Source organism: Aquarana catesbeiana, linkage group LG13 (genome assembly GCF_042186555.1).
Source record: "Aquarana catesbeiana isolate 2022-GZ linkage group LG13, ASM4218655v1, whole genome shotgun sequence".
In the NCBI taxonomy this organism is placed as follows: domain Eukaryota; kingdom Metazoa; phylum Chordata; class Amphibia; order Anura; family Ranidae; genus Aquarana; species Aquarana catesbeiana.
In genome coordinates this window covers 199961520-199989145 of record NC_133336.1, presented here as the reverse complement: position 1 = coordinate 199989145, position 27626 = coordinate 199961520, and the positions used below count along the sequence as shown (strand labels likewise).

Genomic DNA, 27626 nt, shown 5'->3' with positions numbered 1-27626 from the left:
TTTTCATCCTATTTTTGGGGTTATGCGATTTGCTTTCTTTTTCTTTTTTGTTTGGGGTTTTGTGTTTTGCTTCTGATTTTTTACATTTATACATATTTCTGTTTTTATGTCTCATACATACCTGTGCGGCACTTAAGTGTACATTTTATTGTTTATGTTATTTTTACATTTTATGGTCACAGGGAGTGCCTCATATGTTTACATTATTTTGTACATTTACCTTTTGTATCTATATATATATGGGCATATTGTCCCATATATTGTCTCATGGAAGCTCGCTCCACTTTCCCCCTTTTATATAGATTTTTTAGTGTGTCTAAGGAGTGCTTGATTCACATGTTCAGGATCATAAGCCTATCCATGCAGTACATTTATGCACTTTTGTTTGGGTTCTATATCATCACTATATATACACATTTCCGTGCAGTCTTTGTTCTGCCTTCATGTTTGTTTACATTTCCTTCAGTCCCCACTGCGCATGACACTAGTACGCCGATAGAGGTATCCCGTTTCAATGTACTGTCTTCACTCTCACTGCGCATGACCAACTATCTTGTGGTGTTCACCCACCCTGTTTCTTCACTGCGCATGGCCAATTGCAGCGCCTTTACGGCGCTCACTGTCTCACATCACTTCCTGTTTACAATCCGGAGACACTTCCTCTCTTTGTGTACACATACTGCGCTGCATGCAGTATTGGGAGTCTTTCCTGATCCACCATCACTTCGCTGCACGAATTCATTGTGCACTAGTTTAAGAGTTTCCGTCAGACTCATTTTTGTTTTTTGTTGTAGATCGTTCCCCCACTTCCGGTTCACCTCTTATTCCGGAAGTAGTGCGTGGAACGCATGCCTGGAACGCACGCCGGTCGGCCATTTTGGGCCTATACCGGAAGTGCCGTTTTTTCAATGTGGAGCCGTTTTCCATGACCATTATGGCACCCCCTATATATATGAGTGTGGCTACAGTGGGGGTAACCCCCCAGATGACATCTTTTTAGGACGAAACGCGTCGGAAAGGACCCCATTGTCGCCACTTTACCACAGCGCTGTATTTTACTTTGGACTTATACGTGAGTGTATTTCCTTATATTTTTTAATAAATATTTTATATTTGGATTTACACTATGTGGCCCTCCCTTTTCTTTTCTCCATATTAACATCATCACCCAACCCATGCTGGCTTGAGGAATCCATCCACGGAACATCCCATCCCTCCCCTAGGATCCATAGGATCATCTACATCTTTGGGACATCCCACATTTTCTATGACCTGGGCACTATTTGGAGGAATCCAGCAAGTCATGACATCACAGACACCTACAGACACTTACCACCCAAGCCTTATCTGACCCAACTCGGCGTATGCCCTCTTGGGTCCACCACATCTGGTAAGCCTTCATTTTTCCCGGTGGTAGTGAGCTCATTTGCCTTCCTGGGACACTGGATTTACCTGTTTACACTATGTTTACCTAAGGACTTACTATTGCTATCTTTCATTATGACTTTTTATCCATGAATAGGTTTTTATATAGGTGATCCCCTTCACTGTATACCTATCTATCTATTTACTGTCATTTAAAGATTTGCTTTTAGCGCTACACTTTTTGTTGTTTTTTTGCGTATATACCTTGTTGGTTGTGTTAGCTGCTTTTTTCTTGTTTTTCTTGTGAGCAGCGCAGAATTTTTTGTGTATATACACCAGTTCTGGTGACCTGGGGGTCCCCAAGAAATTCCCTAATGTTTAGGGATTTCCACCCACTTCCTGTTTGGAAATCTCCCCAATGGGACACAGATGGTGGAAAAAAATTTGACCGGGGTCATAACCCTCCCTTACTCTATCCAAAAGGAAAAAAAAAAAAGTTTTGCCTATAGTTCTACTTTAACCACTTCAGCCCCAAAAGGATTTACCCCCTTAATGACCAGGCCATTTTTTGCAATACATCACTGCGTTACTTTAACTGACAATTGCGCGGTGATGCGACACCGTACAGAAATAAAATTGAGGTTCTTTTTTTCCTTGCAAATAGAGCTTTTTTTGGTGGTATTTGTTCACCTCTGTGGTTTTTATCTTTTGCGCTATAAACAAAAATAGACCAAGAATTTAAAAAAAAAACATTATTTAATTTTTGCTATAATAAATATCCCCCCCCCCCCCCCCCAAAAAAAAAAAAACATATTCATCAGTTTAGGCCAATATATATTCTTCTACATATTTTTGGTAAAAAAAACCCGCAATAAGCGTATATTGATTGGTTTGTGCAAAAGTTATCATGTCTACAAAATAGGGGATAGATTTATGGAATTTTTTTATTGTTTTCACAGGTAATGGCGGCGATCTGCGATTTTTTTTTTTTTTTTTAATTATTTTTTTTTTTTACTTTTATATTTCATTATTATAGAATTTCATCATTTTACACACCAAAATACATTCTTGTTGGAAAATCTAATACTTATCTCCTTTTTTAAGCTAATACATAGGTACCTCCTCTTAGAGAAAGACATGGAACCTTTTTTTTTTTTTTTACAACATAGGAGGGTTTGGCCTTAGGCCCCTTTCACACGATCGGACCGTTCAGGTCTGCCTGTCAGTTTTGACGGTGGACCTTAACGGGCGCTCCATGTTAGCCTATGGAGCGACGGATGTCAGCGGAGACATGTCCGCTGACATCTGACCCGGTCCGATCCGCTAAAAGCAGACGGATGGCCCTACGTCCAGGTCTGTCGCTATCGGATCGGGTGAGATCTGATGAAAACGGACATGCTGTCCGTTTTCATCCGATCCCTCCATAGGCGACAGCGGCGCCTGACAAGCCCCTCCCCGCTCAGTGAGCAGAGAGGGACCTGTCATCCGCCGGCTCAGCGGAGATCAACAGAGATATCTCCCGCTGAGCCGGCGGACCGAGGCGGGCTCCATGGAAACGGAGTCCGCCTCGTGTGAAAGGGGCCTTAGAGGGATATTATCATCGATGAAAGACATTGCTATGGTTTATTATAATGATCGTGCTTTTTGTCTTATTTGTGTATGCTTGTTTCAAACTTGTAATGTGCCTAATTTCCCGGGCTACTCAAATCTCTGACCCAGAGCCACGGCTAATCGAGCTTACCTCAGCTTATATTACAAACACCACAGATGAGTATGTTACGGGATAAGTCATATCCATGGCTTAAGAGGGGATTGTAATAATATGAATGAATCATAAGGACTCCATTTTAATAATTCCCATCATTTGATTTGTTCCTGCTTTTTCAGTATAGTCTCTATATGATTGTGTAGGAATGTTTGTATAATAGCATACACCCCATAGTGTGTAATTATGGTCAAGCCCTTCAAGTTTGTATGTCCTGTTTATCCTTGGGCAATCAGCTTCATTTTATGACTAAATGACCAGGTGTCCAGTTTACTGTTTTTAGTATCTGTACTTCAAAGCTTCTCTCTTCCTGTCACTATGCCATCCCCCATCCCTTTTCCTTTCATCATCCCTTACCATATAAGCTGGATGATCTCCCATTGAAGACAGACACTTTGTGAATTCACCTCCTGTTTCATGGTTTTCATGTGAGTGTCTCACGGTACCGGGGGTCCAAGTGGTTTGCCACATTAACCAAGGATGGCTATCCAGAACCAGAATTCCTTTCACTTTACACATATGTAAATACATGTTTTAAGTTTCATGTTTTGCTGTTGCAAACCTTTTTATATTATATTGTACAAATAAAATTGATACTTTTTATATATCTCACGTGGTCCAAATTCCCTTCAAAGTCCAAACTTTCAATGCTTCCTTCTTTTTCCTCAGGGATACATCCTAAAAACTGCTTGAAATTTTTATAAGGGCTCATGCACACAGGGCGTTAGAAAAAAAGAGCTGCAACGCCATTACCAATGCCAGGAAAAAGCAGCTGTAAAAATGTGCTTTTAGTAGCTTTTTGTATTGGGGTTAATGCACGTTTAGCCCCGCTAGCTTTTGGCAGCGTTTTCAAAATCAATGGTTCCCTATGAAAGCCCATTGATTTGAATAGAAGTCGCACCAGAGGTCGGATCATGATGATCCGGCTTGCAGTGCGACTTGTGCGCTGAGGATCTTGAAGAGGAACTCCTCGCCAAAATGAAAAAAAAAAAAATTGCGTGGGGGGTCCCCCCCCCAACATCCCTACCAGACCGAAGGGCCCACCCCATTTTGGCGGGAGTTCCTCTTCAAGATCACACAAGTCGCACTGCAAGTCGGATCATCATGATTCCGACCTCTGGTGCGACTTCTATTCAAATCAATGGGCTCTCATAGGGAACCATTGATTTTGACTTGTACAAAAGAAACGCTTGATGCGGATTAACAGCGTTAGCAGCTTTTAGCAGCGTCAGACGTTTTTAAAGCTCGTTTTTACTGCTCCTGGACGCACAGGCTGTGTTTTTTTTCTACTGCCCATAAACGCTTATGCCTCCAAAAGCCTCTGACAGTTTGTGTGCATGGACACATAGACTAACATGGAGGGACGTTTATAAGCAGTTAAAAAAAACCATCAGACGCCCCTAACAGCAGCTGTAAAAGTGTCCTGAGTGCATGAGCCCTAAAACTGGAGTAGGGTTGCTACCTGTCCGGGATTCACCCAGACAGTTCGATTTTGGAATCATGCGTTTGGGTTTCAGACCACCTGCAACCCGGACACATTATTCAGACCAGACTATGGCTTCCCAGCAGGGATGCTGGCTGCAGTTGTGTAAGCCGAGAGTGTGTTTTGCACTCTCTTTCATACTGCCCAAAGCCAGCATTAACAATTACCCCTCCCCCCACACAGACGGGAGAGCAGAGAGGGCTTGATCTGCTCCTCTTCCTCTTGCCCCTATCCCTCTGTGTCTGCCCACACTTCAATCCCCGGCGCTGTGCCTCAGAAAAGGAAAGTGGAGGCCAGAAATTTGAAGTCCAGCAGCCTCAGATACATCTGGATGAGAGGTGCTGACTGCCAAGGGGTGAGTGAGCTCACCATCCATCCCTATCTGTGACTGAAGTCTCCCCCCTTCTCTCTCCTGCCTCTGAGTGAGTACACTAAGGAAAATCGGGGTTCTCAGAGCAACCCTTACATCAGAGTTCCCCTTTACACCAGAGCAGGGGCGGACTGACCATCGGGCAATTCGGGCACGGACGGAGGGCCTGTGGCCAGTAGGGGGCCCCATGACAACTTCCACTTCGATCTACCCGTCAATCACAGCTAGCTGACGGGTAGATCGGGTCCCGAATCACTGTTCCCTGCTAAGAAACTGCTGCAGTGTAAACAGACCTCTTGTGATTTGCTCCTCCCACCAGCCCCTCCTTCCCTCCCGTCTACCCCAGGTGCTTGTGTAGCGCTGGTAGATTTTAATCTACCGCTGATAGGTAAATCTAGTGGGTCCCTTATTAGAGAAAGTTAGATTTGCCTCTGTTCCAGCTTGGCTGACGTTGCGTGTAGTGTCGTTGTCACCATGGGCGGGTGTTGGAAGACCAACGTGTTGAAGCGTATGAGTGCTCCTCTGTCCCGGAGATAACTCAGTGGAGGTGGTCCTCCGAGTTACATTCTGGGAGAGGGTATTTATGGGACAGACACCATGTTTTAGGGTTAGTTTTTCAGCCACCTGCTGGCCCTCCTGGCCGACAGGTATGCGTTAAGAGTACCATCTCGTGGTCCTTCGTTCCGGAGGCCCACGTCGCTGCGGCGTGTGGGTGGGCCCAGAAGCCTGTCTGGGGCCTACCACAGCAGCAGAGGAATGGTCCTGAGCTGTCTATCCTGAGTGAAGAAGCTGGACAACCGAGAAGATCCCAGGGGAGGACCCGTCATGGAAGGATCATGCAGAGTGCTGGTCTGGAGAGGGGCCTGGTGACTCGGTTGGAGGACGCATTCTGAAGTAATCTTACAGTATAGTACTGCCGGGTTGGCTTAAAGGTTCAAGTACTGTGTCTGACATTCATCGCAAACCAATACATCCTGTGGCAGAGGATCGTACGGGTTTTGTTTCAAACAAGTCTGTGGCAGAGACTTTTGTTCGTGCTGCATACTGGCTGCTAGGCAAGTGAGTGAGGCCTATCCAGGCGGGCAAAGATTGAATCCCACAAGGGGAGCGCATTCAACTACAAGTGATCAATTCCAGAGAAATGTTCTAAAGAATACTAAGGAAAGGTATTTGAGCTTCCCTGCAGCTTTCCTTCTACCTCTTTCTTGCTACTTCCTTTATTCGTTCATTAAAGCATTGGAAAACCTACTCAAGTGTTTGGTGCTTATATCGTCCAGAGGTAAACTCAACGGAACCCTAGACCCGGTGCCGTTGAAACAGAGGTATCGAGAGTGAAGGTAACAAGCCCGCTTTAAACCAGCAGCTCCACTGAGAGTTATTGCTACACTTGTATTTGTCATCACTTCGGACGGACAAGAAGAGACGAAGGGCTGGCGGGGAGGAGCGCATCACGAAATTTATGTTTACAGCCGCTTCCCGCGCTACTCTACATCTAGGAAGGAAAGTGCAGCAGCTGCTGTCCTGTGTCCCTCTATGTGCCCAGCATCCTGCTCTGTGCCTAAAAGCCCTGGACGCTGCCCCATGCCCTAAAGTCTGCCCATACCCTGCTATCTACCCCATGCCCTGATGTCTGCCCATACCCTGCTGTCTGCCCCCATGCCCTGCTGTCTGCCCCCATGCCTTGCTCTTTGCCCCATGCCCTGCTGTCTGCCCATGCCCTGCTCTGTGCCCTCATTCCCTGCTGTCTGCCCCATGCTCTAATGTCATGCTCTGTGCCCCCTTACCCTGCTCTGTGCCCCTATGCCCTGCTGTCTACCCTATGCCCTGCTCCGTGCCCCCATGCCCTGCTGTCTGCCCCCATGCCCCGCTCTGTGCCCCCATGCCCCGCTCTGTGCCCCCATGCCCCGCTCTGTGCCCCATGCCCTTCTCTGTGCCCCCATGCCTCGATGTCTGTGCCCCTATGCCCTGCTCTGTCCCCCCATGCCCTGCTGTCTGCCCCTATGCCTTGCTCTTTGCCCCATGCCCTGCTGTCTGCCCATGCCCTGCCCTGTGCCCCTATTCCCTGATGTCTGCCCCATGCTCTAATGTCTACCCCTTGCCCTGCTCTGTGCCCCCTTGCCCTGCTCTGTGCCCCCATGCCTCGCTCTGTGCCCCCATGCACTATAGTCTGCCAATACCGTGCTATCTGCCCCATGACCTGATGTCTGCCCATGCCCTGCTCTGTGCCCCCATGCCTTGCTCTTTGCCCCATGCCCTGCCCTGCTGTTTGCCCATGCCCTGCTCTGTGGCCCCATTCCCTGATGTCTGTCCCATGCTCTGATGTCTACCCCTTGCCCTGCTCTGTGCCCCCTTGCCCTGCTCTGTGCCCCCTTGCCCTGCTGTTTGCCCCCATGCCCTGATGTCTGCCCCATGCCCTATAGTCTGCCCATACCCTGCTATCTGCCCCATGCCCTTATGTCTGCCCATGCCCTGCTCCGTGCCCCCATGCCCTGCTCTGTGCCCCCATGCCCTTCTCTTTGCCCCATGCCCTGTTCTGTAACCCCATTCCCTGTTCTGTAACCCCATTCCCTAATGTCTGCCCCATGCTTTGATGTCTACCCCATGCCATGTTCTGTGCCCCCATGCCCTGCTCTGTGCCCCCATGCCCTGATGTCTGCCCCATGCCCTGCTCTGTGCCCCCATTCCCTGATGTCTGCCCCATGCTCTGATGTCTACCCCATGCCATGCTCTGTGCCCCCTTGCCCTGTGCCCTGCTGTCTACCCTATGCCCTGCTCCGTGCCCCCATGCCCTGCTCTGTGCCCCCATGCCCTTATGTGTGTGTGCCCCCATGCCCTGGGCTGTGTTCCAGCCCCCATGCCCTGATGTCTTCCCCACACCCTGCTCTGTGCCCCATGCTCTGATGTGTGCCCCCATGCTCTGATGTGTGCCCCCATGCCCTGCTGCCTGCCCCCATTCCCTGCTGCCTGCCCCAATGATGTGCCCTGTGATGTGTCCCATGACCTACTGTGTGCCCTGTGATATGCCCTACTGTGTGCCCCATGATGTGCTCTACTGTGTGCCCTCGTGGTGTGCCCCATGTTGTGTCCTACTGTGTGCCCCATTCCCTATGTGCCCCACTGTGTGCCCAGTTCCCTCCTGTGGGCCTTGTGTTGTGCCCTGAGCCCTACTGTATGCCCCATGATGTGCTCTGTACCCTGCTGTGTGCCCCTTGATCTATCACTTCTTGCCCCATAGTGTGCTCTTCTGTGTGCACCATACAGTGCCCTATATGTGCCCTCTTGCTTCATGTAATATATCCTGCTGTACCCCATAATGTATCCTCTTGCCCCCACGTAATATGCCCTGCTATGCCTCATAATGTGCCCTGCTGTGCCCCATAATATGAGATATTATCCCTCCTAATGTGCTCTGCTGTGCCCCTTAATGTGCCCTCATGCCCCCATGTAATATGCCCTGCTGTGCCCCTTAATGTGCCCTCATGCCCCCATGTAATATGCCCTGCTGTGTCCCATTATGTTCCCTCCTGTCCCCATGTAATATGCCCCATAATGTGCTCTGTTGTGCCCCATAATGTGCCCTCATGCCCCTATGAATATACTCTGCTGTACCCCATAATGTGCCCTCCTGCCCCTTGTAATGTTCCATGCTGTGCCCCTCTGTCTCCCCCCATGTAATGTGCCCTATAATGTTCCCTGCTGCCCCCCCATGTAATGTGTCCTACTGTCCCCCCCCCCCCCCCCAACTTGTAAAGTTCCCTGGTGTGCCCCATAATGTGCCCTGCTGCTATCCATGTAGTGTGCCCTCCTGCCCTCCACACACATATATTGTGCCCTCCTGACGCCCTGTGCTATGACCTGCTGACTTCTATACTTTGCCATGGATCCCCCATGCTCTGCCCTGCTGCCCCCTGTGTACTGTGCTTGCTTGACATCCAATGCTCTGCCCTGCTGCCCCCTGTGCACTATTTATCTCAGGTTCAACCCAGAATTGAGGCATCCACGCAGTGCAAGCTGGGGGGTGGGGCTTTGTGTGGGTGTGGCTTGAGTGTGGGCAGGGACACAGGGGGCCCCATGATCTCCTGTTGCCTGGGGGCCCCATGAGTTGTCAGTCCGCCCCTGCACCAGAGGCAACAGTGTTCCCCCTTACATCAGAGTCCTCCCCATACATCAGAGTTCTCAGTATTCCCCCTTAGATCATGATTCCAGAGCATCCCTTATGTCAGAGTCCCCAGAGTTCTCCCTTACATCAGAGTCTGCAGAGTCTACACCCCCCCCTTACAGTGTAAGGGAACTCCGTGAGTTCAGATGTAAAAGAGGAACTCTGTGGACTGTGATGTAAAGGGGGACTCTTGTTAATAACTTCATTTGATTAGAAATATTATTTAATTGCAAAATATATGTATAGTTTATACAATAAACTAAAATATTGCTGTGCGCCCCTAAAGTGTTCGGGTTTGACTTGAAGAAAAGGTGGCAACACTAAACTGGAGGTATGGTGACATTTTAAATGTTGATATTGTGTCTATTCTGACAAAAAATGTTAATGATAAAAAACGAAATAGTATTATAAACGCCACCTGATAAGTTACTTGGGTATCTTGGGCAAAGTTCCCAGTTTCCATGACATACTGTTTTTGTAAAGTAAACTATCTCCTGTTGATTAAAGGGGCGTTTTTTTTTTTTTTTTTTTTACACTAACCAGGAAGTGATCTCTCAATATAACAACCGGCATGGAAGGTAGAAAAGTTTAACGTAGGAAGAAAAAAGATTCTAAAATGGTGAGTAGACACTTAATCTCTGTTTTGTAATTACACCAAGAGGTCATGTATGCTTTGTGGAGATATGGAATGCTAAAGTTTCTGCTCGAAAAATCCAGCAGAAAAACGTGTTAGTGCAGGATTAGGAAACCTCGGGGCTCCAGCTGTGGTCGATCTACAGATCCTATCACATCTAGGCCTCTGGGAGTCAGAGTCTCATAACGTCTCATGAGAGTTGTAGTTCAACAACAGCCTGAGTGCCGAGTTTGCCTGACCTGGGCTAGATCATAGACTAGGAAAGCTCGTCCTTTTTACTGTATGCCTAGGGAAACATTCTTACAACAGAGAAGGGAGCGGCATGCTACAAAGGTGTCATTTATGTCATGTCTAAAGTAAGCTTGTCAGTGTTGGACACCGGAAAAAGCATGCTCCTCACTATACATGGCTGAGGGATGCACTTTGCAGTGGGGGGTTCCAAGAAATTCATGGGGGATTAAGGGGGTAGTTTTTTCTATCCTACCTATACATACCAACACTGACACTGACACTAAATAAAAAAGCTTTTATCGAAATCATGCCTAAAACCTGACACTGGCCACGACTGTAACCCCGACACCATCTCCTACATTAATCCGGCCATTGACCCTGACACTGATCTCAACATTAACCCCGACACTGGCCCTAATACTGACCATGTCAGTAACCCCAACTAGGGTTGCCACCTGTCCGGGATTCACCCAGACAGTTCGGGTTTGGAATCATGCATCCAGGTTTCAGACTGCCTGAAACCCGAACACATGATTCAGATTGGACTATGGCTTCCCAGCAGGGTTGCTGGCTCCAGTTGTCTAAGCTGAGAGTGTCTGTTACACTCTCTTTCACACTGCCCAAAGCTAATGGCGTGTACACACGACCAGACTTTTCTACAGCAAAGGTCCGACGGAACGAATCCGCCAGACAATTCAATCGTGTGTGGGCTTCATCGGATCTTTCCTGTCGAAAAATCAGATGGACTTTAGAAATAGAACATGTTTCATATCTTTCCGACGGACTCGAGTCCGGTCGAAAAATCAGTTCGTCTGTATGCTAGTCCGGACGAAAAACGACGCTAGGGCAACTATTGGCTACTGGCCATGAACTTCCTCATTCTAGTCTGGTCGTACGTCATCACGTACGAATCAGTCGGACTTTAGTGTGATCGTGTGTAGACAAGTCCAATTCGACAGAACTCCATCGGAACTCCGTCGAAAGGACATTTGGAGTTCAGCCGTTGAAAAAAGTCCGCTCTTATGCCCTGCCCCGTACACACGGTCGGATTTTCCAATGGAAAATGTGTGATAGGACCTTGTTGTCGGAAATTCCGACCGTGTGTGGGCTTCATCACATATTTTCCGACACACAAAGTTTGAGAGAAGGCTATAAAATTTTCCGACAACAAAATCCGTTGTCGGAAATTCCGATCGTGTGTACACAAATCCGACGCACAAAGTGCCACGCATGCTCAGAATAAATAAAGAGATGAAAGCTATTGGCTACTGCCCCGTTTATAGTCCCGACGTACGTGTTTTACGTCACCGCGTTCAGAATGATCGGATTTTCCAACAACTTTGTGTGACCGTGTGTATGCAAGACAAGTTTGAGCCAACATTCCTCGGAAAAAATCCTAGGATTTTTTTGTCGGAATGTCCGATCAATGTCCGACCGTGTGTACGGGGCGTAACAGTTCCCCCCACATACAGACAGGAGAGGAGAGAGGGCTCGATCTGCACCTCTTCCTCCCGCTCCTACCCCTCTGTGTCTGCCCACACTCCAATCCCCGACGCTATGCCTTAGAAAAGGGAAGTGGGGGGCTGGAAAATTGAGGTCCAGCAGGCTCAGATACAGCTAGATGAGAGGTGCTGACTGCCAAGGGGTGAGTGAGCTCACCATCCATCCCTGTCTGTGACTGAAGTCTCCCCCTTATATCTCCTGCCTCTGAGTGAGTACACTAAGGTAAATCAGGGTTCTCAGAGCACCCCTTACATCAGAGTTCCCCTTTACACCAGAGGCCACAAAGTTCCCCCTTACATCAGAGTCCTCACTGTGCATCAGAGTTCTCAGTGTTCCTCCTTAGATCAGGGTACCCATCCCTTATGTTAGAGGCCCCAGAGTTCTCCCTTACATCAGAGTCTGCAGAGTCCCGCCTTAGAGTGTTATGCCCCGTACACACGGTCGGATTTTCCGGCGGGAAATGTTGGATGTGAGCTTGTCGGAAAGTCTGACTGTGTGTATGCTCCATCGAACATTTGTTGTCGGACTTTCTGCCAACAAATGTTTAATAGCAGGTTCTCAAATTTTCCGCCGACAAAACTTTGTTGTCGGAAAGTCCGTGCGTGTGTAAACAAGTCCGACGCACAAAAGTCCACACATGCTCGGAATCGAGCAGAAGGAGCCGCACTGGCTATTGAACTTCATTTTTCTTGGCTCGTCGTACGTCTTGTACGTCAGCGCGTTCTCACGTTCGGAATTGTTGGCCAACATTTGTGTGATCGTGTGTATGCCAGACAAGTTTGAGCCAACAACCTTCGAACAAAAATCCACGGTTTTGTTGGCGGAAAGTCCGATCCGGTGTCCGGGGCATAAGGGAACTCTGCGGATTCAGATGTAAAAGAGGAACTCTGTGGACGCTGATGTAAAGGGGGACTCTTGTGATTAACTTCATATTATTAGAAATGTTATTTAATTGCAAAATAAATGTATAGTATATACTATAAAAAAAATTGCTGTGCGCCGCTAAAGTGTTCGTGTTTGACTTGATTGACTTGGTTAGGTGGCAACCCTAACCCCAACACCAACTCCTACACTAATCCCCCCACTGACCCTGACACTAGCCTGACACTGATCTCAACACTAACCCCAACACTGACCCTGACACTGACTATGACAGTAACCCCGGCACCAAATCTTACACTAATCCCCCCACTGACCCTGACACTAGCCTGACACTGATCTCAACACTAACCCCGACACTGACCCTGACAGTAACCCCGACACCAACTCCTACACTAATCCTGCCACTGACACTGTCCTGACACTGATCCTAACACTAGCCCTGACACTGACGATGACAGTAACCCCGACACCAACTCCTACACTAATCCCCCACTTACCCTGACACTAGCCTGACACTGATCCCAACACTGGCCCTGACACTGACCATGACAGTAACCCCAACACCAACTCCTACACTAATTCCCACTTACCCTGACACTAGCCTGACACTGATCTAAACACTAACCCTGACACTGGCCCTGACACTGACCATGACAGTAACCCCGACACCAACTCCTACATTAATCCAGCCACTGACCCTGACACTAGCCTGACACTGATCTCAACATTAACTCCAACACTGGCCCTGACACTAACTATGACAGTAACCCCGACACCAAATCTTACACTAATCCTGCCACTGACCCTGACACTAGCCTGACACTGATCTCAACACTAACCCCGACACTGGCCCTGACACTGACCATGACAGTAACCCCAACACCAACTCCTACACTAATCCCTCCACTGACCCTGACACTGATCTCAACACTAACCCCAACACTGGCCCTGACACTGACCATGACAGTAACCCCAACACCAACTCCTACACAAATTCTGCCACTGACCCTGACACTAGCCTGACACTAATCCCAACACTGGCCCTGACACTGACCATGACAGTAACCCGAACACCAACTTCTACACTAATCCCCCACTTACCCTAAAACTAGCCTGACACTGATCTCAACACTAACCCCGACACTGACCCTGAGAGTAATCCCGACACCAACTTCTACTCTAATCCCCCCCACTGACCCTGACGATAACCTGACACTGATCTCAACATTAACCCCGACACTAGCCCTAACACTGACTATGACAGTAACCCCGACACCAACTCCTACACAAATTCTGCCACTGACCCTGACACTAGCCTGACACTGATCTCAACACTAACCCCGACACTGACCCTGACAGTAATCCCGACACCAACTTCTACTCTAATCCCCCACTGACCCTGACACTAGCCTGACACTGATCTCAACACTAACCCCGACACTGACCCTGATAGTAATCCCGACACCAACTTCTACTCTAATCCCCCCACTGACCCTGACGATAGCCTGACACTGATCTCAACATTAACCCCGACACTGGCCCTAACACTGACTATGACAGTAACCCCGACACCAACTCCTACACTAATCCCCCACTTACCCCGACACTAGCCTGACACTGATCTCAACACTAACCCCAACACTGGCCCTGACACTGAGTATGACAGTAACCCCGACACCAAATCTTAAACTAATCCCCCACTGACCCTGACACTAGCCTGACACTGATCTAAACACTAACCCCGACACTGGCCCTGACACTGATCATGACAGTAACCCCGACACCAACTCCTACACTACTCCCACCACTGACACTAGCCTGACACTGATCTCAACACTAACCCCAACACTGGCCCTGACACTGACTATGACAGTAACCCCGAAACCAAATTTTACACTAATCCCCCCACTGACACTAGCCTGACACTGATTTCAACACTAACCCTAACACTGGCCCTGACACTAACCATGATAGTAACCCTGACACCAACTCCTACACTACTCCTGCCACTGACCCTGACACTAGCCTGACACTGATCCCAACACTAACCCCAACACTGGCCCTGACACTGACCATGACAGTAACCCCAACACCAACTCCTACACTAATCCCACCACTGAGCCTAACACTAGCCTGACACTGATCTCAACACTAACCCCAACACTGGCCCTGACACTGACCATGACAGTAACACCAACACCAACTCCTACACTAATTCCCCCACTGGCCCTGACACTAGCCTGAAACTGATCTCAACACTAACCCCGACACTGACCCTGAGAGTAATCCCGACACCAACTTCTACTCTAATCCCCCCACTGACCCTGACGATAGCCTGACACTGATCTCAACATTAACCCCGACACTAGCCCTAACACTGACTATGACAGTAACCCCGACACCAACTCCTACACAAATTCTGCCACTGACCCTGACACTAGCCTGACACTGATCTCAACACTAACCCCAACACTGGCCCTGACACTGACCATGACAGTAACACCAACACCAACTCCTACACTAATTCCCCCACTGGCCCTGACACTAGCCTGAAACTGATCTTAACACCAACCCCGACACTGGCCCTGACACTGATCATGACAGTAACCCCGACACCAACTCCTACACTAATCCCCCCACTTACCCTGACACTAGCCTTACCTTGACACTGTCCCAGACACTCTCCCTGACACTGACTCCAACACTGACATTGACTTTGGCACTGGGCCTGACACGGACCCTGACATTAAAGTGTTTGTTACCCCAACAGTTGATATTCGTGATATGTGGCTGCTGTACCATGTACTTGTGTACTTGAATGAGAAAATCTCCTGTTCTCTTTGTATTGCTTCCTTTGTGTAAAAACTGACGACACTACGCATGAGAGCACACCGTGGTCAGTTCCCTAGCTATGCTGGGAATTCTGTGTGCTCTCCTCCAATGATCAGACTTGTCTTGACGTGCCCCCCCACTGGACAGCCATTTACTGGGAAGCTCAGTGTACTGCTGCTTCTCCTCCCCCAGCTCTTACGCAGCTGAGAACAGAGGAAATGTGATCACTTATAAAAAAGGGAAAAAATTATTTATAATTGTTTTTTATATCTATACAAAAATGTTTTGCCTTGCATTTCTATTTTAAACTGAATGGGTTGTTTTACACTTACCTTGACCATAAATAAAACGTTTTTTTTTTACATCCTATTCTAAAACACACTGACCCTGACACTAACCCCAACATTAATCCAGACACTAACCCTGACCCTGTCTGCAGTCTCTGCCTGCGCTACCGGAGCTGTGGTAAATGTACCAGCCATTTGGATACCGAATGCATGAGGAAACAGTACTCTGCACCACAGAGCTTTGTGATGGCAGCATCTGAATGAGACAAGTCAGCTGCAAAAAGTCCACATTCCTCCTCCTCGTTCCTCACTTTCTGCATTGATTTTCTTCCCCATTCACAATATTATACTGCTGCATCCACCTCAACATCTGTGGCCTCTATCCATCCCTGAGCCCCTATGGATGCCCCAAGATGCATCTAATGTTAAGGTCAGTTGCGCTTAGTATAAATGCCACTGCTGCCGTAGATCCAAGCATGCATTTTACCTCCTCCCAATGTAATTATGTCACCTAAACTCTGCCCTACGTGTAACATCCTTAGGCTTCCTCAGGGGCCCAGGCATGGACGTAACGCATAGGCATTGATATTAAATGTGATGTATCTTGGTGCACAAGTCATAGTACACTGTCAATTTGTGATTTTAATAATACAGTGTGGTACTACAAAAATAGAAGCGCACAAACTATGCTATTAAATTATTTTTCCTCTGGCTAATTTGTACAAAATTGAGGGCTTTAGCTTTATTTTTTTAATATTAAAGTGGAACTTCACCCGAATGGGGAAGTTCCACTTGTTTGCATCCTACCCCCTCCTATTTAACAATTGGCACTTTTTGGAGGGGGGACAGGTACCTGCTTCCACTTTTAGTTGGAACGTTGTGGCGATCCAAGTGGAAACTCCCCCCCCTCCTTCCCCCACAGCCCAGAAGATTGTGGGACCATTCACAAAACGCAGTACAGCTTGCACATGCATAGTGGAAGCTGGCTGTTAAGTCACAAGGCTTCACTGCTGGTTTCCCTTAGTTAAGATGGCAGCGCCTAGACCCGAAACCAATTGAAGAATCAGTTTGGGTGAGGTCCTTATATTAAAAATCAGCATTGCCTAGAGTACGAATATGGGGTTTAAGGGGGTTAACCACAGGCTGGGGTGACTGCCACTCTGATGATTTATATATGTCCTTCAACTTGAATCTTCCCAATGGGTGATCCGACTCCCCCTTCATCCATAGGACTAGGATTCTCTATAATCAGGGTGTGTTTAATTTAGTTTCCCTGTTTCCCCCCACCCCCCTCCTTAAGCACGTACCTGTCTTCCGCAAAGTCATTCTGCTTATCAGGGACTTTCCATTTTTATATTTCTTGTCTAATGCACTTTGTGGCTGGTATCCCCAGTCTGGCCCTGTGTTCCAACCCACTGCCCCCCAGGAACTACAACTCTGTCCCCAGTAACTGTCTGTGATGCACACATATACATCCTTACTGTCAGGGATGTCACTGTACTAATGGCATTGCCATGAAGGGTCAAACGGACAAGACACTATGTCACAGTAATCAAAGGTAAAGGTGGTCACATGTGTACCTGAAGAGTTATACCAAAATGTAATTATGTTATTTTTTGTTATGGCCACCTCCTGAGCCCCCCCCCCTAGACCAAACAGAAAAAGGATATGTAGCATGGTCGTCATGAAGTGGGCGGGATCTTGTCCTCAGGGGCTGGAGCTTTCTTGCAGTGGGAAGCATGTATTCAGGTGTTCTTCCCGGCCAATTTAAGTTAGGTGGCTGTGGTCAGCAAAACTTGAAATGGACCATCATATCTGGGTTCAAGAGAATGTTTTCTCACAAATTTCTTTACCAGTACCCAATCTCCAGGCAGTAGTTGGTGTGTTCCTGTATCTAATTCAGGATCTGGAATGGAACAAAACACTTGGACATGCATTCGGGTTAATTCTCGTAATAATGCGGTTACATAATTAGTCAACACATCAAATTACAACTGTGTCAGAGAGCCTACCTTGCTGGTCGTGGTACTGGCCTACTGTCAGACTTCCACTTACTAGACCGGTGAGTCCGCTTGGGCAGAGGGTAGACTCCCTTACGTATCCGACTCGCGGCCCCTGATAGAGAGGACAGGAGGCACAGGAGTGTGGAGTGGTATGAGAGCCTGGTGAAGAGATCCAGGTGCTGGAAGAGGGATGAACTTCAGCAGCAGGTCAGTAGTCTGGAACACAGGCAAACAGATGCTAAGCAGGAGCAGAGCAGGCAGGTCAAGGCACAGGCAGGGTTCGGCAACAGGCGGGCAGCAAAGGTACAGCAGGAGCAGGCAGGAGCGGAGTCAAACAGGCCGAGGTCAGGTACAGGCAGAAGTCAGGAAAGTCCAATAGGCAAGCCGGGTCGTCAGGAGATCAGGAACACAGGAACACAGGATAAGCACGGGAACTATGGCACAGGAAGCTGTTGATCAGGCAGCACCGGGCAGAGTGAATAGCAGACCTAAATAGGCCGATTGGCGCCAAACGGTGAACACGCCGATGCTCACAGGCGCGTGCGCACCCCCGCACGTGCACACGCAAGCGCCCGCACGCCAGTGCACAGACCAGTGCCCGCAGGAACACGCACAGCGGCGCGCACAGGAACGCGTGCACTGACACGCACCAGGGGGCCCAGTACCGCGACCAGCAAGGTAGGCTCTCTGACAAACTGTAACTGTTGTGGAGAGTAACAACCAAGTGTCGTGCTGAACCAAACAAAATTTCATAAGGGGATAGGGCATGTTTTCCCTGTGGAGTGTGCCTGACACTTAACAGGGCAATGGGGAAACTGTCTGGCCAACTCATGTTAGTCTCTTGGGCCATTTTTAACATGCTGTTTTTTAGTGTCCCATTCATCCTTTCTACCTTCCCGCTACTTTGAGGGTTATATGGGGTGTGTAGGGCCAACTGAAGCCCCAGTGCTGCCCAAATCCCTTTTGTAAGGGTTACTATGAAGGCTGTGCCCTGATCACTCTCTATCACCTCTGGGGCCCCAAATCTACATACTATCTCACTCAATAGTTTCTTAGCCATGGTCCTGGCAGTCATGTTCACCACCACTAGGGCGTATTCGAATCTGCTACTTTTTGGCATTTGAATGTGATCAATTTGTATCCTCTGGAAGGTGTATAGGGCTTTTGCCAGGTGCTTTTTTCTGTGCCTTTTCTGTGCGTCCTGGGTTACATTTGGTGCAGATAGTACATGATCTGCAGAAGTTGTTGGTCAGTGGAGTAATTCCTGGTGCTACATAGTACTTCTTGATAAGAGAGTTAATGCCCATTGCAACACGGCTGGGTACATACTCCTGGGTAGACAAGGCTTCTTGTTGCACTCGAATAGTCCATCTCTGAGAGTTGCTCCTATCTGCTTCCAGTTTTCCTTCTCATCCGGACTTGCTGCTTCTTGTAGTTCTTTCAGATTAACTCTATCCATGGGAGAGTCTGTAGGGCAAGCACAGGGTGGTCTTCTACTGCCACTCTGCTTTCCACTTCCCACGGACCGCTGGCTGCCTGTTTGGCAACTGAATCGGCTAGTTGATTGCCTCAAACTTCCTTTTAGTTCAGTTTGTCGTGTGCTTTTACTTTCAGAATAGCCACTTGGGTTGGGAGAAGCAAGGCATCCATCATGTCCTTGATGGCTGAGCTGTGTTTCACTGTATGGATGTTTCACTGTCTGGATTCTGCAGGGGTATTTCACTCACGGTGGGGAGATGCGTGGTTTCCAGCTGCATTGTTCGAAGCAGTCATGGGGTGACAAGTCAGGACTCGACTCCTCCTCCTCTATCCCCCCCTCGGGAAGTGGAAGAAGGGTGGAAGGGTTCTGTGTTTGACAACGTAATAGAGTAATGTTGTCCGGTAGAAGGAGGGAGCATAGGAGTCTCAAGTGTCTGGCAGTGGACACATATTTCAGTTGGATCTGGGTGAGTATGGCAGAAAAGTCATGGGAAGCAAGCAGAACGAGGCAGTGTCCGAGGACCAAGTCCGAAGTGTTGTCAAGCAAGACTTGTGCAGCAAAGACAGCTCGCAGACACAATGGGCCTCCTCTTGCTACCGCATCCAGATGACAGGAATAATATTGTAGGACGTAGGCGGTTGCCGTGTGATTGGGTGAGTACACCTGCAGCATGTCTCAGACATTCGGATACAAAGAGCTTGAACGTTTTGTCGTAGTCTGGGAGCCCTAGCGCTGGGGATGGCGCATTTGAGGGCCTCAAAGTTGGATATTGCTTTGGGAGACATCTGGAAGAGGTCTGATTACAGAGCATCAGTAGGGAGGCTTCTGGAATCCATGCTCTGCACTAGGAAATTAGTCCAAGGAAGGCATGAAGGGGCTTCTGGCCTTGTGGCAGTGGGATGTCAGAGATTACTTTCACCCTTTCTTCAGTGAGGTGTTTTGTCCCATGGGACAAACAGTGTCCAAGCAAATTGACAGATGTTGAGCGCCACTGCAATTTGGGCTTTGAGGCTTTGAAACCCTGGTTGGCAAGATAACACAACAGGCTTTTTGAGGTGACTTCAACAGTGGGTAAGTCATCTGCACAGAGGAGAAGGTCATCAACATATTGGAGGAGAATCACTTCCGAGTGATCCTCTTGTCATGTGTCAAGGATGATAGCCATAGCTTTTGCAAACTGGCTCAGAGAGTTCTGCGCCCCTTGTGGCATAACTGTCTAGGTATGTTGCTGCTTCTTTTCGTGGGTGAATGCAAAAAGGTACCAGGAGGAGGGGTGAGGGTGGACACTGGAGAAAGCGTTTGCAAGGTCCACCATTCTGAGGTACTTTGCGGTCAGAGGCACCCCCCCGCAAGTAGAGTGTGAGGGTTAGACACAATTGGTGTATCTAAGACTGTAGCTTCATTAACTGTTCGGAGGTCCTGGACCATTCTGTACTTGTCTCTTTCTCTTTTAGGGGTTCTCTTCTTCCCAGAGAACAGAGGTGTGTTGCATGGAGATGTACAGGGTATCAGGGCTCTATTTGACACGAAGGCCTTGACATGCTTCGAAATAGCTGCAGATTGGGCTAACTTTAGAGGGTATTGTGGTTTCCAGGGCAATGGTGCGCCCTCTTTGAGCTTGACTGAAACTGGTGGCACTTTTAAGTGACCGATGTCTTCCGGTCCTGTAGACCATAGGCACACAGGGATTCTGTAAAGGACTTCCTGCCGTATTGAACTTGGATTTATTGCTTCATGAATTGTCATCATGAGAGGCAGAGAACACAAAGCAGATGAGTCTTCCAAGGATAGGGGAGTTTGTAACTTCACCCCCCCTCAGGCGTGAAAATTATTGAGGCCTGTAGTCTGGACAGCACATCAGCTCCTATCAGATTCAAGTGACATGTAGAGGACACCACAAATCTGGCAAGCAAATCAGGAAATGTCCCCACTTAGAGTGGCTCAGTAAGTGGACTGGAGCGGGGCACCCCATCCACTCCCACGCAGGAAACGTGTGTGTGTGTGCCTTTTCATAGTGGGAGAAGCCCAGATCATCAAAGGCCTGTATGAGTCTAGCATGATACTTCTCCACAGACTCCCTTTTATCTTGGGCAATATCTTGGATTGTGGTGGTCTGATCTGCCAATTTCTCCTTTGCCCACTCACGGAGTTGGGCATAGAACCCCACGCCTGAGGTATAGGAAGTGGCACTTGTCAGGCAGGCATCATTGAAGGCCGCTTGCATGACTGGCCAAAACACATGTCCTGCTTTAATTTGGCATAGGCTGATCAAGTCTCTCCAGTCAGCTGAGTAAGTTTATTGTATCTGCACTATCCTGTGGTAGAAGAGCATTGGCTGTTTCTCTGGGTCAGGCAGACTTGTCACTAAGGCCGCTGCTTGTGATGGGGTAAAAGCGACATACATCACCGGTACCCCTTCTGGTAACTGAGACTGGTGTTGGGGCGGGGGCTGGCAAGGGGCACTGTTCCTTACGGTTGTCAGCATACGTTTGAGATCCTTTCGGAACTGTGAGTCCGGAGCCGGATTGGGGGTTAAATCAGCGGGTGGCCTTGCTGCTTGTTGTTGGTCTTCCCACTCGGACGCTTCTTCATCATTAACATATCCGGCCTGTGAAGGTAGTGCTTCCGTATTGGGGAAGACAGGTGTGTGGTAGAAACCATCCTGGTTTAAAACAGGGAGGACTAGGTATAGGCCATGGTTGGGCCTACTGGGTGTACCAAGATGGCCGCCAGCAGGAAGTGCACTGGGCTGGGCAGGAAGTGAAGGCCTGGGTGCACTAGGATGGCCCCCACAGGTAGTTGTCACAGTGGGTTGTGTTTGGGCTGAGGTGGTGAGAAGGGAGTGGGCATTAGGCGGAGGGCGGGGTTGCCCCTCCCCTCCTTTGTTCCAAGTTCCAACATACGGATCAACTTTATGGTACACATACATAATACAATTGCTAGATTACTTAATTTCTTCTATCCAATTTTCTTTGTGCAATGCTTTTGCCACATCCAATAAGCCGTTATCACACAGAATTCCTCTCTGTTTCTTTAGCAACCTAACCTTCGCTACTTTTTACAACTTTTTTAACCGCTTCACAATATCACATTCTTCACAATATCAAATGTTAGCATTCCTTTCTTTCCTCTGCAACTGTCTCCTCGCATTCTCTTGGCTGTTTCTCTCTGTAACCTGACTGCTTGACTTTTATCAAACCCCAGCCACCCACATTGATGCCAAACATTCATCCACATACAGATTTAGAACATGACATAACATTACGCCTACCATCCTTTGCACCGTCACCTCAGGGGCCAACAGCTCACCTGAGTAACCCGTTCATAGACATTTGTTGCAAGGTTCCAATCTCCCCCAGAGGCAGACAGCTCATCTGGGTTTAGGACACACAAATGCAACTGCACTTTCAGACTACTGAGTTGCAACACTTCAGGATAGTAGACACTGAACAAATAATACAGTCAGCATAGACCCAATAGCAGGTTCATTAAAACAGCCCGAGGCGAGGAATAAATTACCTGCCTCTTTGAACAATCTCAGAGAGCCAACAAGACCAATCAGCCAGCCCAGTCAGAGGCAAGTCGTACAGTGGTAAGAATAAATATGCTTACCGTACTGTTAAAGTGAAATTCCACCCACTTTTACAACTTTTCAGCATCCCTCACTAAACTGTGCACTGTAAACAAATTGGATATTTTTTCATTTTTTTTTCTCAGCACCTACTGTATATCTGCTGTATTCATTTTTCACTTCCTCCTCCCTGGCCGCGGCCCATCGCATCATTTCCTGTTTCCAATGCCTTCTGGGAAGGGGCGGCAACTTCCTCTGAAACTGCCGTTGCTATGGAAACCTGACCTGAAACCTATTACACTGCTTGTGCTGCACTGAGCATGTGTGAGATCTGCAAGGATGAGATCCAGGAAGAAATACAGTCTGGCTTCAGATGCCCACACTTAAGATGGCCACGGCCTGCTGTAAGTTTATAAAATAACAAACTACTGCTATAAACTAACAAAACAGACCTTAGTTTACAGACTAACTTTACTAGAATACATTAAGTTTGTGTATTATAGGGGTATTTTTATTTTAAAAGTATAATTTCGGCCGGAACACCACTTTAAGGTTGCGCAAACCCCCTTGCACTGACTCGGCCAGCCGTTCGGTCGTGGAATGCGGTCTCTCTTCGATCGAAGCCTGGAGCCCCACATTGTCAGCGCCAATTGATAAGGTTAAGAGATTCAATCGAGCTCAAGGTTATCTGCTGCTGTTTCTAATTAAAAAGTGTGAATATGCATGCACTCTAGAAGTAAACACTCTGACACATGTTCAGCTCGGTTACTTCCAACACTTCTGGTTTATTCCAGGGCGGTGCTAATGTTTTGTACACAAAGATACGTCATTGCTATGTATACATCTTATTGGCTGAAATACAAGAGAAATGCAGAAACTTGATGCTTGAAGTTTGGTTGAAGCTAGTTCTCTCTTCGCATTCTTGCAATGCGTGGGTAGTAGGGTATACACGCCATCTTTTTGGTTCCAAAGCAGAGCCAATCTGTATACTATATAATAAGTAAGGAGTTGCATAGAAACATGTATACACATAAGAAAATAGGCATTTTTATGATTATCATTATGTACATTACGTTCCTCCACACTGATATGCAGCACTGACTTTCATCACTGATGAGCGCTGTTGGGGCTGCACTGATAATCAGTGTCCTGATTACCTATACATGTCTCCCCAGGGAGGAGATGCCACCATAGGCGTGCGCAAGGGGTGTGCCAGGTGTGCCTGGGCACACCCTAATCCTGGAGTTGGCAACCCATCAATTGTGGGCAGGTGACAGGTAAGCCGCGATCCTTACTTGCCGACCCCCAGAACCTAGACAGGATAGGCGGCTAGAGTGGAAATTAAGGGACCGATCTGTATTTTTTCTTCTGCAGCAGCTGAAAGTAGGCTTCTCCTCTTCCTCTCGCCGATATTCAGCTGCCACGGGATGAAAATACAGGGGATTGGTACCAATGTATGCCACCCCTCTTATCCCAGTTCCTTTTCTTTCTGCTGCCCAGGTCCCCCTGTGTGCTCACCTGCTCCCCCCCTCATTGTTTTAGGATGACGAGTGGGAAAAAGGCGGGTTAATATGTCACAAAGGCATATGTGTTGGAGCTTTGAGGTGCACACCCTAATACAATAGGCTGTGCACACCTATGGATGCCGCTGATCAGCTCTCCTCTCCTCACACGCTGTCAGTGTGAGGAGAGGAAAGCTGATAACCAGCATTTCCTTGTTTACATGTGATCAGCTGTGATTGGACACAGCTGATCACATGGGTAAAGAGTTGTGTCATCGGCTCTTTACCGATATTGGGGATGTGCTGTGTCCCGCACCAAGACTGGGATGACGTTAAACGATGTCGTCCCGAAACGAGAGAACCACCCTGATGCCATCATTATACAATACGGCAGATGGGAGGTGGTTAAAAGCAAAAGAAAAAAACATGTTTTTTTTCTGCTGCTGTATTTAAGCAAAGCTAAATGTAAAAGTTAAAAAAATCAGTTACACATCCAAAATGTGAAATGCCAAAATATGGTGACACTGACGCTGTTACACCACATACAGCTTTAGGGCATCTACCAAGCATTAAATTTAAAGGATTGGTGTTCTTTTTATGTTGCTCTCAATATCATATTTGAAGGACTACCCCCCCCCCCCCCCCACTGTAGGTTTTTTTTTTTTGCTTTTTTTACTTAGCTTTTGGTTTGTTAACGGTCTCCCCACGCCCTCTTTTTAACAATAGTTCAGGTTCTGGAAATTTCAAACATTATTCAATGAGCCGAACCAGGGCAGATTCACCTATCCCTAGTTAAAGCTGTGTTCGCCCCTAAGTAGTTTTACTTTACATATGTATTATATAATTATAGATTGTTACTTTTTCTGTTTTAGAGCTGTGATACCAAAGGATTACTATGAAGAATGTATGTTTTGCCGTGATATGTTTTCTAGGCTGTCTAAACGGTAAGTTATTACTTTATTCATCTCTGTGTAGCTCTCTCACCACCAATAAAAATAGCTGTCTGTGGCTTCAAATGGAGTGTTCTTTTTTTTCCATTCCCGGCTTAAAGGCCATGTGGTTTTAGTTACAATCCCCCCCCCCCCCCCCCATCAATTGTTGAAATACAAATTCAGATTTCAGATCTCGGTTGCAACCATTCAAACTTCTCACTGCATGGTCAACTCTGCACTATATTACCAAAAGTATTGGGACACCTGCCTTTACACGCACATGAACTATAATGGCATCCCAGTCTTATTCCGTAGGATTCAATATTGAGTTGGCCCACTCTTTGCAGCTATAACAGCTTAAACTCTTCTGGGAAGGCTGTCCACAAGGTTTGACCATTCTTCCAGAAGCGCTTTTGTGAGGTCAGGCACTGATGTTGGACGAGAAGGCCTGGCTCGCAGTCTCCACTCTAATTCATCCCAAAGGTGTTCTATCGGGTTGAGGTCAAGACTCTGTGCAGGCCAGTCAAGTTCCTCCAGCCCAAACTCGCTCATCCATGTCTCTATAGCCCTTGATTTGTGCACGATTGGTGGCAATTTAAACTGAAGACCTTACTTCAGTGATCTCTACTAGCTTCCAGGTCCGGTGTTGAGTGGCTGCCTTGCTGCTTATTAAACACAGAAGGTTGCCCGCTCAGCATGGGTGCTATTTAGAGATTGTTTTGCTTTTTCTCAATGGATGCGAATTGTTCTTTGATTGGACAAGGCTGAGATAATGATCATGACATTACTAGAGCTGCAAAGCATAAGTGTCAACCTCTAAGCCAACATGCACCAAGAAATATAGGAAGCCTACATGGGGTTCAACTGGCCAAAGACCAAGAACAATTGAAATATCTATGTGTGTGGTTATGTTGAATCCCCTTCTAACTATTTAGATTGCTCAGGTGTCATACCATAGTGTCCTACTGAACTTTTTAAAGTTGCAAATCCATCCATTTTATCTCTTATTAAGTTTTGGTTGGATTAAGGAAGGGTGAGAGAACGTCAGCTGTCTGTGTTGCTTTTGTAGGGAGTCTCCTCACTTCCTGTTGCATCACTGGGACAGACAGAGGAACTTTTCCAATGGGAATGCAACTATAAGGGCTTGTTCACACTAGCTGTGCTCTCTAAAAAGAGAATCGTCCTTAGAGAGCTTTGCGCAGGTGGGGAAGATGCGGTTGTATCGCCTCCTCATCGCCTGGTTTATCCCCTTAAATCCAGCAACCACATATACTGCACTTGGTTGCAGGGTGCTGGCAGAGCAGCCCTATTTACTTGAATGAGTGAAAACTGGAGAAGCACATGGAGGTAAGGAGACTTCACACCCCAAATAATATGTTACAGAAGAAAATCTAAGATTCCCCTGGGGTTTTTATGTTGCAGCAAGCAAACTATCAAACAAATTTGAATATGTAAAAAAGTATTTTATTGTACAAATATTAAAATCCACAAAGGTGTTAAAATATGAGCTTTGGTTACAAAATTTCTTATCATGACCCATCAATCATAATAACGTAGAAAGTAGGCAGGTATACTCCAAGCAAAATTTATAGCAGTAAGTGATCCTGCCCCAGACAAAGGAACCAACGCGTTTTGACCAAACAAGTCGTAGTCTTCTTCAGGGGGACTGACCTGTCTAAATACAAAGACATATCAAACCTTATAAGTACATGGTATCACAGAAACTCAAGACTGTCCATATAAGTTTGCAGGGTATAGTTACCTCCAATAGATGGGAGACAGTGTTGGAATCAGGGACTTTCAAAGGAATTATTTTTTGTTAATCCAGACTGCTCTTAGGTAATTTTGACTATTCACATGGCAGGGCCCGATGTAACTGGCTTTTAAGGAAGCATGCTGACAGTGCTCAAAGGATATGGAAACAAGCCACCTATGGTAAACAATTCCCAAGAAAAATGGATTATAGATAGCAATGTAACAATATGTGTGAACATAGGATAGTGGAACAGGTGCACAAGAGGCAATCAAGGAAGAGAAGAATTTCTTAAGAAAAAATATAGAGGATGTAGGTATATTGTATTTCTGAATAGTTATCTCACTTGATGATTATATTCAGCAGTATACCGTATAGAAGAACTAGGGAGAGGGCGCAAATATCTTTGTATAGGTACTAACCCCACCCCCCATGGGGCTTAATCCCTCTGTTTGCAAGTCCCTAGCACCACTTTCTCCCATCTATTGGAGGTAACTATACCCTGCAAACTCATATGGACAGTCTTGAGTTTCTGTGATACCATAAGGTTTGATATGTCTTTGTATTTAGATAACACAGTCCCCCTGAAGAAGACTACGACTTGTTTGGTCACAACGCATTGGGGAGCGTTTGTCTGGGGCAGGATCACTTACTGCTATAAATTTCCCTTGAGTTTACCTGCCTACTTTGTATGTTTGTATGATCGATGGGTCATAATTAGGGATGAGCTTCGTGTTCGAGTCGAACCCATGTTCGACTCGAACATCGGCTGTTCGCCCGTTCGTCGAATTGCGAACGATATGGGCCGTTCGCGCTAAATTCGTGTGGCGCGTCACGGCCCATAATTCACTGCGGCATCGCAGTGCATTGCTGG

The 27626-nt window shown here is 47.4% G+C and overlaps 1 protein-coding gene across 2 annotated transcripts in view; it reads left to right on the top strand.

Annotated features, from left to right (window-relative positions):
- The first annotated feature begins 9672 nt into the window (after positions 1 to 9672).
- Positions 9673 to 27626, top strand: part of LOC141117593 (uncharacterized) — a 73354-nt gene continuing 55400 nt past the window's right edge. For both annotated transcript variants that reach the window (XM_073610517.1, XM_073610518.1), the window contains exons 1-2: positions 9673 to 9761; positions 24940 to 25011. In XM_073610517.1, coding sequence (XP_073466618.1) covers positions 24963 to 25011 — 49 coding nt within the window. In that variant the 5' untranslated portion in view covers positions 9673 to 9761; positions 24940 to 24962. The remainder of the gene's footprint in view (positions 9762 to 24939; positions 25012 to 27626) is intronic.